Below are 12,529 nucleotides of genomic sequence, written 5' to 3' on the forward strand. Positions count from 1 at the left end.
TGTTACTTGTGAGGTCTTTGATCTAATTTTAATTTTCTTTTATTCCATGTTGTAGGTTATTGGATCAATTTTTTAGCTGAGAGAACTGATCTTCTTCATACTTGTATTTGTGACATGCAGCTATGAATACAGTGGTTAGTTATCTCCTTACCTTATAATTGCTATGTAAATGAGTATTTGAAATTAATATTCTGAATATAGTTCAGACAAGTCAGAAGTTGCTTTATGTTTTGGACACCTGACTTCAAGCAAGAGTGAAAAAGAAATAATCCCAGATTACTTAAGTACTTTTTAATGTTCTCTCTCTCCACTGATAGACCAAATGTGTGACAGTTGTACAGTTATATTCAGTTCATCTTCCCTGGCTGTTTTCTCCTTAAGTCTTTGGCTGAGTTTAGTTATGACTTAGAGCTTGAACATGGCATTTGGGAAAAGCAGAAAAAGTAGTATAAATGTAAATGTGAAAAGCTACAGCTCATTCTGTTTTTGAAATTGTTGGTGTGAAAAGAACTCAACAGTGTTTTATTTAAACAAGGTCTGCTTCAACCTTGATTGACTTGCAGTAAATTGCCTTGTACAAGAGGCAAAAGGAAGTGGATAGAAAAATGGCAATCAGTACCAAATGTTTCACATATTGATTGACAAGCACCAGAGATGTGCTAGAGTAAGATAAATTGGCTAACAGAACCCATCTTGACAGCTCCTGAGATGGGAAAATTGTTCCTGTTAATTTGCTGCTAGGACCTTGTCATTTATGGGGATATATATTTGAGTGCCTTCTAATGGTGTAAACAAACTTTGGATTCCTAAATAGCATATTTCAGCTTCAGTTGCTTTAATTCTTCTCCAACCATGTTCTGAGCTGTAGTTACAAAGTGTTTGAAGATTGAAAAGATGGGAGAAACTGTCATTATTTTAAAGATACAGTTCATGCTGAAATACACATTGGTTCAAGCTATCCCATAGCCTGCAGGAGTTTTAGGTAGCAGTCAGTAATCCTGGAGGTGTTCAAAAAATATGTAGACACAGCACTTTAGGACATGGTGTAGTGGGCATGGTGCTGTTGAGTTGACAGATGGACTCAGTACTCTGAGAGGTCTTTTCCAACCTTAATGATGCTATGATTTTTTTTCAGTGGGGTTTTTGTTTTACTAAGAGGAGGGGAACAGAACCCATTTGTTTTAGAGGGAGAAGAAGTGCCTTTATTCCTTCATTCTGGCAACTTAAACTGTAACTATAATGAAAAGATTTCTTACCTTTTTAACATATCTAATTTTGTGCTTTCAAATGCCCTTTAATCAGGTTATAAGTTTTCTTAGTACTGCAGAGTGAAGCTTCCTTTCCCATCTAATAGTCTTTTATGTCTGTGACTTCTTTTCATTAAAAGGAAATTTTATCTTTTTAATTTCCTGAGCTGCTCTCCCAGAGTGCCATTAATTATAGTGATGTGCAGCAATGGTGAAATAGTTAATGGTCTGATAGCTGTTATGTTGCAATCTGCCACTCAGAAAGGTTTTATTTTGGCTAAATCTTTTCACATAAAGTGAAATTTGACGTAAACCTTCTCAAGAAATCAATTTTTTAACTTTCATGTAAGCAGAATCCATTATTCATATAAGGTGTGGTCCACAAGCAATGAATGCTATTTTCCTTTCTTTCATAATTTATATTATTTATTTGAGTCTACTTCATAGATTCTGAACTGGAAATCGGCTTTACAAAGACACAGTATTTCAAACTTTATTTGATACTGGAGGTGAATAAAATTTTATCTACACTTGAATCTCTTATCGGTGGTTTGATAGGCTGTCTGTAGTCTTGTATTTTCATACTTCCTGTATTCCATGTCTTCTTCAGGGAGTAGTCAGCTCTACCAGAAGATGCCAGAGAGATTTTTCAAGGGCTAAATGGGCCTGCTCTGTATTAGTGATGGTATTTTGTGTTCCCCTTGGATTTGGAACTGCAGTTTAGCTCCAAGCTGTATTCCTAGATCTGAGTGCAGTGGACCATCCTGAATTGAATGTGCAGCAGCAGTCTGGTATTTCAGTCAGGAAAAGACTGCTCTTGGGAGAACTTTTCTCCATGCAAAAGCTTTTTAGTACTCCAGAGTGAAATCCTGTCTCTGGCAAAGTCAAAAGCAGAATTTGTATTGACTTGGAGCTGAGCTTTTGCTGTGGTTTGCTGTTAAAAGGTGGATTGATCATTCTTGACACAGGATCTGTTATGGGGCATGGTAATTTCCTGTCAGGGCACACAAATGTTAAATATCATAACAGTCTTCAGCATATGTAGCATCCAGTTAAATGTTTAAGGAGAAGAAAAGATGCTGTCTGAAGATGCAGTAAGACACCAGAAAGTTAAGTGCTTACGTGATTTTCTGCTTTGGAAAATCACACCAGTGACATAAGTGACTGAAAGTCAAGCCTTTGGTTTCCATGTACACCCAAAACTTTTGCTAATGTCAGAACAGGTTGTGTTAGAAATGCAAGGCTGGATCTTGAGAGAAGAAACCAGATAAAGCAAGAAAAATGTAAATGTCAAGATAATATCATGTAAATGTAAGTATTGGTATCAAGAGTAATGGAAGATTAATTCCCATCATACTGATACTTTTCTTACTACACCTTAGAGTTTCCCAGCACTACAATAAAAATATCTCTAGAGTATATCATGGCAGATGTTTAGCACTAGTTCTGAAGTGCATTCTGCACACCTTTAGAAAACAAATAGCAGCACCATATTCTAACTCTAGGTGTAACTAAGAGGAGGATATTTTAATAGGTTAAAGCACAACTTGACAGAACGTAGCACTGGCACTGCACTATATGATAGAGCAGATTCTAAGCATATCATTTATTTATCCATTTGCATAATACTCATGTGAAGCCTTGTGTTCATTTCCCATTTGCTCATCAGAAATTAGAGCTACTTTCTTTTTAGTAGGTTGCAAAGAGTTAACACAAACTTTCTAATCACTATTCAACTCCCACCAGTTAGTACTGTCTATGTTTGACTTTCACAGTTTGTTAAATAATTACAGGTCGGAGTTTTCTCATGTTTGTTCAAGATAGTGTTATTTTTCCCACCTATTAGTGACTCTTGGCTCTTGAATCACTAAAGTGTTGCAGTGTTCCTGGAAATAAATTTCTCTAATAGAAATAAAGCCAACATCATTCAGGAGGATGTGTTGTGGAGACAGCATGAGTGGTTGTTTAACAGTATTTCAATAAAATAAGGTGAAGGTAAACAGGAGGTGTTTGAACAGTGAAAACGAGTTTGTAGCACAGCATAGCCTGGACTGTCTGTGTCACTAGAGAAAAAAAAAAAAAAAGATGGAATCAAGTACTTGTAAGGTGTAGATTTCATAGGGTATCTGGTAGTTACCTACCTAGGGCCTTGTATTAGTGGAATTTCCTGGCATGAATGCTTAGCTGATAAAATTGATAATTAGAGGACTTTTATCTTCTCAATTTTTAAAAGCTGCACAGATTAAGTTACTATAAAAGTGGAAGGTCAGGTCACATATGTTGATGGTTGTGGATTTTCCAGTAGGTTTCTTCTAAACCCAACATGTTGGTTTTGTCCCACAAGGAAGAGGCAATTGTTGAGTTGTTATAATTTAGTGTTACAGTTCGATCAGTACAACGTGTTTTAGGGATGCTAAGTTAATTCAAGTTCATATGAATTACACTTGTGTGGATTTGTCTGTGTCTTCCTGCTTTGGTTTTGCTAGCCAAATCAGAGGTACAGTAAGAGTAGAAAAGACATTTTGGCTTTATGAGTGATGGAAAAAATCACTGAAACAAATTGCTGTTTTCCAGCTATGAAGGTATCAAACATATGCCAAGTAATCAGCTTGCCAGTGTAATAGGTTCATGAAAGAAAAGAGTTTTCTAATCTTATTCACTGATGTTTTTCCCAAGACAGCAACAGCTTTTATAAAATGAGGCTTATAACTTCTCATTACAGAATCTAATCTGCCCAAAAGACATTGAACAGCTGCAAAACCCTAACATCTTCTAGCTGTAAATTGTTTTTATTATTTATCTTTGTTTAACTAAAAGAGAAAGGGGCATCAAATGATTTAACAAGACAAGAATTAAGTGACATTAGCTTTTGACAGCAGCAAATTATTCCTTTACATACTGAATTGGTTCAGATAATTTTTAAGTCATGACTGTCTACTTATTTTTAACACCCAAATTCCATAAAACTGATATATTTTGTAGATGGATTGCTTGGGAAAATTAATTTAACTTTATCACTGAAAGTCAGAAGAGAAGTGATTGATTTCCAAGTTAGTCTTATTCTTCTGCAGAGATTTTTGTAATGATACTATCTTTCGTTGCTACAGTGATTTTCATATTCCAGAATTACACATGCGCAGTACTTCAGGAAATAATAACCACATACTGAGGTCAGATGGTTTAAGGAAGATAACAAAACATGAACAAGCTTACACAATGCATCTGTAATAAAAAAACAGAGAGCAGGACTTGCTGGTGGTTCTTCATTCATCCGTTTTCTATTATCTGCATTTCTCAAGCTGTATTCCTAGATGAGCGGCAAATGGTTCTACTTCAGAGGACAGGGAAGAGAAACATATTAAATATGAATCTAGTTTTACACTGGATTTTAATTTTTTTTTTATTTTCTAACAGAAACTGGTTGCCTTTTTCCCCCCTTGTATCACATATAATGCCTTATAAACAATTTTTGTCTGATGACAAAAATCTAACTACAGCACTGCTAAGCCAAAGAGACTTTATGCATTACTATCACAAGGAATATGGGATTATTTTGTTTTATTCAGAATTTTCTTAATTTATCCCTACATCCACCCCTAGTAGAATTGCTTGGAAATGGAAAGATGAATTATAAGATGTACCTAAGAGGAAATGTCCTTGAGTTTTAGGATAATTTTATTTCAACAACATTTTAATGTCTGGACTATGAAAATGCTGTACCTACACAGGGGAGATCATGCTTTCTAAACAAACGCACTGTTTGGCTTGTACCATGTGATTTCAAAAAGCTGTCAAAACCATATTTTATGCTGCAGCTGATCATCTTATGTTACTGGTTTACTATTCTCATAAAGGAGGTGGAGGTTTTGGCAAGTATCTGTTAATTTCTTCAGTGCCCTTTTCCTGCGTGCTTTTGGTGCCCTTAGAGTTGATTTTGCATTTTGAGGTTTGAAAGAAAGGGTCTAAGAAACCTGGGTGGGGTTGAGAGAAGAGGTAGTTTCACTACCTGCTTGAGGGGAGAGGGAATGAGTATTTCCTATACTGTTTGACTTTAGTGTTATCTTTGGAGATTTTGCCAACAGAAATGCTTTCACTCCCTGAATACAACTGAAGTGGATGTGCTGATGATGTGATGGAGCTGTGTCTTGGCAGCACTGATGCTAACTCCTCCTCCTAACAAGCCAAAAACCAAACGACCAAACAAACATACATCAAAAGAGTGGGATTCAAGGGCCCAAGTGAAGTTCTGATAGAACATAGCTCCAGGTAGCCTCATGGAGCAGAGTAGACAGTACCCAAGTCATCATACATGCAGTCTACAAGGACATGGCCTCATGGAGCAGAGTAGACTGTACCCAAGCCATCATACATGCAGTCTACAAGGACATAGCTGCAGACATAGTGAGTGCACTCCACAAACAGCTGCACCATTTCTTCCTTGGCAGAGCAGAATCTATAGTGTGTCGGTGCAAACAGTGTCACTGGGCTCTGCATGCCATGCAGGGCTCTGTAGCCCTGCTCCCCGAGATGCTATGGACAAAAGGTACAAGCCTGTCTTTGCACAATGATAGAAATTGCCTGTCAGAGCATATTCTTGCCTCTGCTGCAGTTACATAATTGTTTTGGTGGTTTTTTTATAGTCTTCATGCTGTTCTTGAATTTTCTGCTATTTTTACAGAATGGAAGTTTTGAGAAAAACTGAAGTGGGGCAGGTAGGGTGCTCTAATTTTGTTAAATGGGAGACACAAACCTGTAGCGCTGATTTGTCTTCACTGTGCATTGTTATGGAAGTCAGAGGTGATGACTTACTGTGTCTAGATCTCTTTTGTGGCAATTACTTTTTAATTGTTTTAAAACCACCTTCTCTCTTTCCCTGGTATGATAGGATGGTATCAGCTTCATCCTTAGTTGCCCTGACTATCTGTATTGATGCAGAGAAATAGCTAAAACCATCAATAAACAGACATGTGCAGGAATGTCAGCCCCATGCTTTTAGGAAGACCTTATTTTCTCCTTCAGCTCTTGTGAAATAGCCTCTGTGAAAACCTTTTTCTTAGCTTGGCTGGTTTTGTTCATTTGTTGCTTTCAGAGAGATAGGAGCTTCAGAAGCACTGGAAGTAACCTTTCCTCAGTGATAACTCTCTGTCATCCAAATCCTGATTTATATCTCTCTTTCCCCCCCCCCCCCCCCCCCCCCCCTGTTTTGAACCTTGTTTGCCTTAGAGGAAAAAATGCAGCAGGAGTTTAGGCAAAAGAAAGGAACTTGCTGCTGAAGAAAATTACCACAGATGGTTAGATTTCTTTCCCTCTTTTGTGTATTTCATTTGAGGCTTTTTGTCTTGTCAGCTTGAAGTGCAGTCTGATGAATAAAGGGTTAACTGAGTCCTTTCTACAAATAGATCAGCATTATCGCTTGCTGCATGAGGTAACTGTTCAATGGTCTGTCTTGTCTTTCCCCTGAGAGCAGCCAGCACAGGCTGCTTAGCTCTGGGGGAAAATGACTTTGTCCCCTGAGAAAAGCTTTGCGTGCTGGGGCTTCACACTGGCCTTCAGGGTGCTGAAGTACAAATACTATTTCAGCTACAAAAATAATAGATGCTGTTACTGTACAGAAAATGGATGATTTTTTCCTCTTGTCAGTTAACTGCAGTCATTTTATCAAATACAAAATATTTCTATGCCAGTTATGACAATATGTATTTGATGTATTAAATAGGACTCTGCTTGAGAGTGCCCAGCCCACTGGCAGGACATGCTTTGCACAAGTATTTGAAGGACAGAGTTTTTACCTTGCAGAAAACAATTATTCTGGGGAGGAACAGGAGACTGCTGAATGTGCTGTACCACAGGAATGTTTCCCCATCATCAGCTGCTTGCTTTATTTATGGTGCTGTGCACTGCAAATACATGCATCTTATATTATCTGGTTGTTTCCCTACACACTTAGCAACATTTCTCACTCTTTAAAGAGAACATTGCTGACAGTGTAGGTGCTGCAGTTAGGCTGTCTTGGATATGCAGCAAGAACATGCCTGTGCTGGAAGAGGAGGGTGGTGGGTGTGCTACCCATGAATGCCTATGTCCCTTGCTTTGCCTCCATTGGCTGTCCAGATCCATTTCCTGAACTAACAGACAAAAGGAAGATAACATCTGACCAGCTCTTTTGTCATCTCTGGGTCATGTCCAGCCAAAGCCATTACTGGACAACTTGCTCTGTGTATGGCAACAGCATTTACTATATAATTAAGTAATATAATAGTTTAACATGTATTAAGTAAAAGACAGTAGATGGGGTTTATTGTGGAGTAGCTTGAACCTATTTCTGTCATATGATATTTTGATCATGTAGTCTATCAGTGTATCTAGTGCTAAAAATAAAAGATAAGCATAGCAGGTATTTATTTTATTTTAGACTTTTTGAAGGTTACAAAGTAGTTCATGTTTAGTACCATGCAGGGAAAGATTATTATTTCTTTTTTGTATCTATGGTTACCTTTTGTTAGTTGCTGCTCCCTAAGCATAAATTATGTTGATGGCCAGAATTATTTTTTTATTTCCTTGATATTTTTTGCCCTCCAGAATTTGATATGTGAGTCTAGAAGATTATCTAAAAGATTATGGAACAATATTCAGTGTAATTCATCTAAACTGTGGTGTTCTTGATACCAAAACTAAAGCTGTAACTAAGGAGAAAGCCAGTGTGTATTTGCTCTGCTACTGTTTCTTTAAGAATGACAGAAATTGGGATGCACTATTTTATGTAGTTTTGCTGCATTTAAACATTTGTTGCTAGCATGCAGCAGATCTCTCCTTGCCTCACAGACTTTGGCAGTATCACAGAGGTCATATTTTCCTATGTATAAATTATTCATGAACAATTTCTCCAATGCACTAGATAAACTTGCAGAGATCAGAATGCATGTTTCTTTTCTTCTCATTCCTATAACTGGTCATATTCTAATAGACAGTGTCAAAGAAAACCCCCAAACCTGTCTTAATCTGTGTGTATTTGATGGAATGGGTTGATAAAAAGTTAGGAGAGTAAAGTTCACAAAAGCAAAGAATAAATAAATATAAGCATTTTATTGACTGGAGACCATGAGTTTAGTTGACCAAAAATATGTTGTTACAGTGGGCTGAGGTATATGGTACTCATTAAGGACTGGGTTTCAGAGTTTAAATTAATATATCTGGTGAACTAGGCAGGAAATTCTGCCTTTATAATGCCGGTGCAGAAAGAAATCAAAGGGCAGGAAAGCTTCAAGTTTCCAACCTGTATTCCAGCTTAGCCTATCTCTACTAATGGAATTAATTCCCTTTCAGTCCTGCTGCCTCCTATGCTTCCTGTCACATTTGTCAGTGGCTTGTGGAAAGATCTACAACACAGGGAGACCATTAGTTTACAGATAACCTTCATCTGGTCCTTGTTACTTGCCTCCAATAGATTCCTGGACTAGAGCAATTTCCCTGGTAAAAAATAAATCAGAACGCATCATTGTTTAAACAGGTTATTACAGACTTGTAATACCAGGAATCAATTCATTATAATCTTCTTTTTCACAGATCTTATTTAGGGAAAAAAAAAAAATCTGTGAAAATTATTTTGGTGAAATGTATAGCTGATGTGCTTGCATTTTGCAACATCTGGCCATGCAGCTTGGGTCCTGTCAGCATTTGGCTGCTGTGTGTGGTGCCCATGCAGAACAGGCTGCTTCTGATCCAGAGGTGGGCAGCTGCTCTCATTCACCCAGCGTCTGTTCACCTGATGAGTTACAAGCTGATGCTGTGAAGACATTTTTGGAATGAGTCCACAACATAGCTGCTCACAATGCCTTGAATATGATACAAAGGGACAAGTTTGCACCCGCATAGAGATTGTGTGGCTCTGCACAGCAGCAATCGTGTGTAACGATGGACACTTACAGTGCAATTACTTGACTGTTTGGATTTTTTTCATTACATTCATTACTGATCTTTGATCCCTGTGTCCTCTTTCCCAGGTCGTCCCATTCCACCTACATCCTCGTCTAGCCTTCTCCCATCTGCTCAGCTGCCCAGTTCTCATAATCCTCCACCAGTTAGCTGCCAGATGCCATTGCTAGACAGCAATACGTCCCATCAAATCATGGACACCAATCCTGATGAGGAGTTCTCTCCTAATTCATATCTGCTAAGAGCGTGTTCAGGGCCACAGCAGGCTTCCAGCAGTGGTAAGAAAATTGCAAACATATGGAGTTTGTTTGTGACGTGTATGTGCCAGTTTGATGCCTTTTTCTTGCAAATGTGTTCTTGCGTCACTGCAAAGTTGAGAGCATCAATGGAAATGAGGCAAACAAAACCTGACAGCTTTATTTTGTGGAAACCTTTCTGGAAACACCATACCTCGTATATGCTTTTCCTTCATTTTACTATAGAGAGCTTTTTAGTTTTAGGAATGTTATAAACAGTGAAAAAAGTATTACTGAATTCTTGTCATCAGAGGTATTTCTTTTTCGGGGGTGACCTCCTCCTCCTCTGTGCATCTTGTAAAAGAGATGCCTGCACGCAGTGGTTCTTTGTTCTGTATGCACTAGTCCAGTATCTCATGTAGGTGATGGGGGTTTGTATCTAAAATGTGTGTTGCTTCTGTCATTCTGTGTCTGTTCTTGTTTCAGAAGCTGTCTGCTTCTCTACTCCCAATGTCACTTTTAACTAAGATACTGCTATTTTTCAGCAAATTAGTTCCTGTCTTTCGGGCTACTGTTTTAAAACATTTGCAGCTCTGCTATCAGTCATATAATCTATAGTGGTTAGGGTTTGTTTTGTTGGCTGTTGGTTTTTTATTAACAGATACTGACTTTTCATTTTGACAGACAGAAATGGAGGAACAAAGATGCAATCTGCTTGTAGAAATACAGGCAAAACAAAAGAAGGCTTCTGATTTTTTTGCCTTTTCTTTGTTTGAACATAAATACCTGTTGTGCGGTTCTTGTCTATTTAGCTAAGCACTGTAGGTTTGTATCTTACATGCAGTTTGTGATCTGCTCGAGGATGCTCTTTCCTCTAACAATGCAGACCTGAAGAGTATTGCAAATGCTACGTGGTGTGGAACTTCTGGCCTTTGTGGGTGCACATGGTACACTTGGACCATGCCCTTTAACAGAGACCAGGGATGCATGGTGGGAGGATGAAACAATGAACAGAAGTTGAAACATAAATATTCAGAGTGGATATAAGGTAAAACTTTTCCCCTAAGCCTTGGATTGGAGCATGCTGCCCCGAGACCCTCTGCAATCGCTATCCTTGGAGCTTTTCGAGAGCAGGTTGATTAAAATTATGAACTACTTGATCTGACCTCAGAGCTGCCCTTGCTTCACAGGAAGCTGGACTGGGGACCTCCTGGGGTTCCTTTCATCCTGAATTATCCTTTAACCCTATGATCCATTCACATATGTTAAAACATAATTACACAAAGAAATAATAATTCAGAGATTGACCATGCTTCCTTGCTACTTAAGGTTTGAAGTTACCAGTTTTGAGTGAGGATTGGTTTTTTTAAGAGGTTCAGGGATATTTGGGGAGCTGCAGACCTCAATATCTGTAAAGGGCAACTAAGTAGAAATCATAGAAATGGGGGAGAGGAAAGTGGATATGATCTATTTTTGACAAGTCACTTTAGTTTTTGTAAAGGGTAGACCTGCCATGGAAACATTGAAGAGTTCTTTGAGAGTCAGCCATTTCTGATCAAGGACGATCTAGTTGGTGAAGGATATTTTTATTTTCTCTGCAAAATCTATTACTATGTGCTTTTAAGGGAACTAACACAGGGTGAGAGGGAAGGTCCTTGTATGATAAGCAATTATTTAAAAGATAAGTAGAAGCTGGAGTTCTCTACAGAGTTTTCCTGCACATGAAGATACTTGGAGGAGATGGTGAGTTGTGGGATAAGAAAGGCAGCTGACAGCAGGGTGCTAAGGACAAGACTACTATGAAGAGTCACAGAAAGACCTTGTGAGACCAGGCAATAGGGCAATAAAACAGGAGAGGAAATTGAGGGAAGATAAATGTTAAGTGATGTTCATGGAAAAAGCAGCCCTGGTTCAACAGTTACTAATAGACCAGTGCCAGTCAGGAGTGAATTGTTGGAGGCATGCATCTTGGAGCTGAGGAACAAGTGAATGTTGACAGCTGAAGAAAGGAACAAAGAACAAAAGAGAGACTATTGTCTAAAGGATGTGGTGGATCAAACATTTTACAAGGGGAATGGGAAAAATAAATGGGAGAGAGATGCAGGGAGGGTTGCTACGTAGAAGAAAGTCAAAGTTAGGGAATATGAACAAAAGAAACTTGGAGGATACTTGGATACTTGGTACATGGCATTTATAGCTGCTGAGGGAACCAGCATGGCTTTTCTTGTGAGGTCAAATAAAGGCAGTTGCACTAAAACAACATCTGAAAATTTGATGGAAGAGTTGTTTATGTTTCATTTTAAATAATAATAATTGTCTCTGCATATCCTTCAAGCTTAGTGTTTCACACTTGTTTACTGAAGACTGACCCAAGGAACCTTTTTGGCATGCTCAGATGTGCTTTGATTTGTTTGTGAATGTCTGTTTTGTTCATTCTGTGTTTGAACATTTTTTCCCCAAAATATCCCATCTCTCTCATAAACTGTGATAGAATGTTGATTTTCTTTTTGGTTTGGTGGTTGGTTTGGTTTTTTTTCTTGACCATAGAAACAGGCATAGTTGTTTGATCACCAGTAAGAGTGTGATATTATAGCATCAGCTCTTCTGGACTTAACATATCCTCTGGAAATGAATAAGCATTTTCTAGTCATGACATTCTTCTCTCTATTCTCACAATATTCCCTTTAGAGAGTTTATAAGAAAATAGCACAGATAGTGAAACATACCTTACACTTGAAAACATCACCTTATTTTTGTGATTCTGGAAAGCTTGTCAGAGCAGCTTTTACCATCTGTATATAGAAAGACTCTGCTTTGATTTGTATTTTTTTAAAATACTATTTTATTTTAAGAAATAGTTTTTAAAATATGTTGTAGCTCTAATGGAAACTTACCATAGATTCAGGCATCCAGGAGAGAGTAAATAAATTTGAATATTTTATTTAAATTTGAGGTTGGGTTAAAAAGGGAGATTTGAAGATACTTAGATTCCAGACAACCTTTGATCATTAGAAATTATTTGTTAGCGGTTTCTAGGTTCTTCTTTAAACATTACTATCACGGTCTTCAAAGCACAGGCTGAAGATGAAATATTTGCAGAAGTCTCATGCTGAT

The 12,529-nt window shown here is 37.9% G+C and overlaps 1 protein-coding gene across 16 annotated transcripts in view; it reads left to right on the top strand.

Moving 5' to 3' along the window:
* The window catches only part of TENM2 (teneurin transmembrane protein 2), a 668,081-nt gene that overhangs the window by 427,365 nt on the left and 228,187 nt on the right, over window positions 1–12,529 (top strand). For 14 of the 16 annotated variants that reach the window (XM_054168532.1, XM_054168518.1, XM_054168516.1 and 11 more), the window contains one exon: window positions 9,248–9,457. The exons of the other annotated variants lie outside the window; for them this stretch is intronic. In XM_054168532.1, coding sequence (XP_054024507.1) covers window positions 9,248–9,457 — 210 coding nt within the window. The remainder of the gene's footprint in view (window positions 1–9,247; window positions 9,458–12,529) is intronic. 16 annotated transcript variants of the gene reach the window in all.

This window comes from Dryobates pubescens, chromosome 16, assembly GCF_014839835.1.
Source record: "Dryobates pubescens isolate bDryPub1 chromosome 16, bDryPub1.pri, whole genome shotgun sequence".
NCBI lineage: Eukaryota > Metazoa > Chordata > Aves > Piciformes > Picidae > Dryobates > Dryobates pubescens.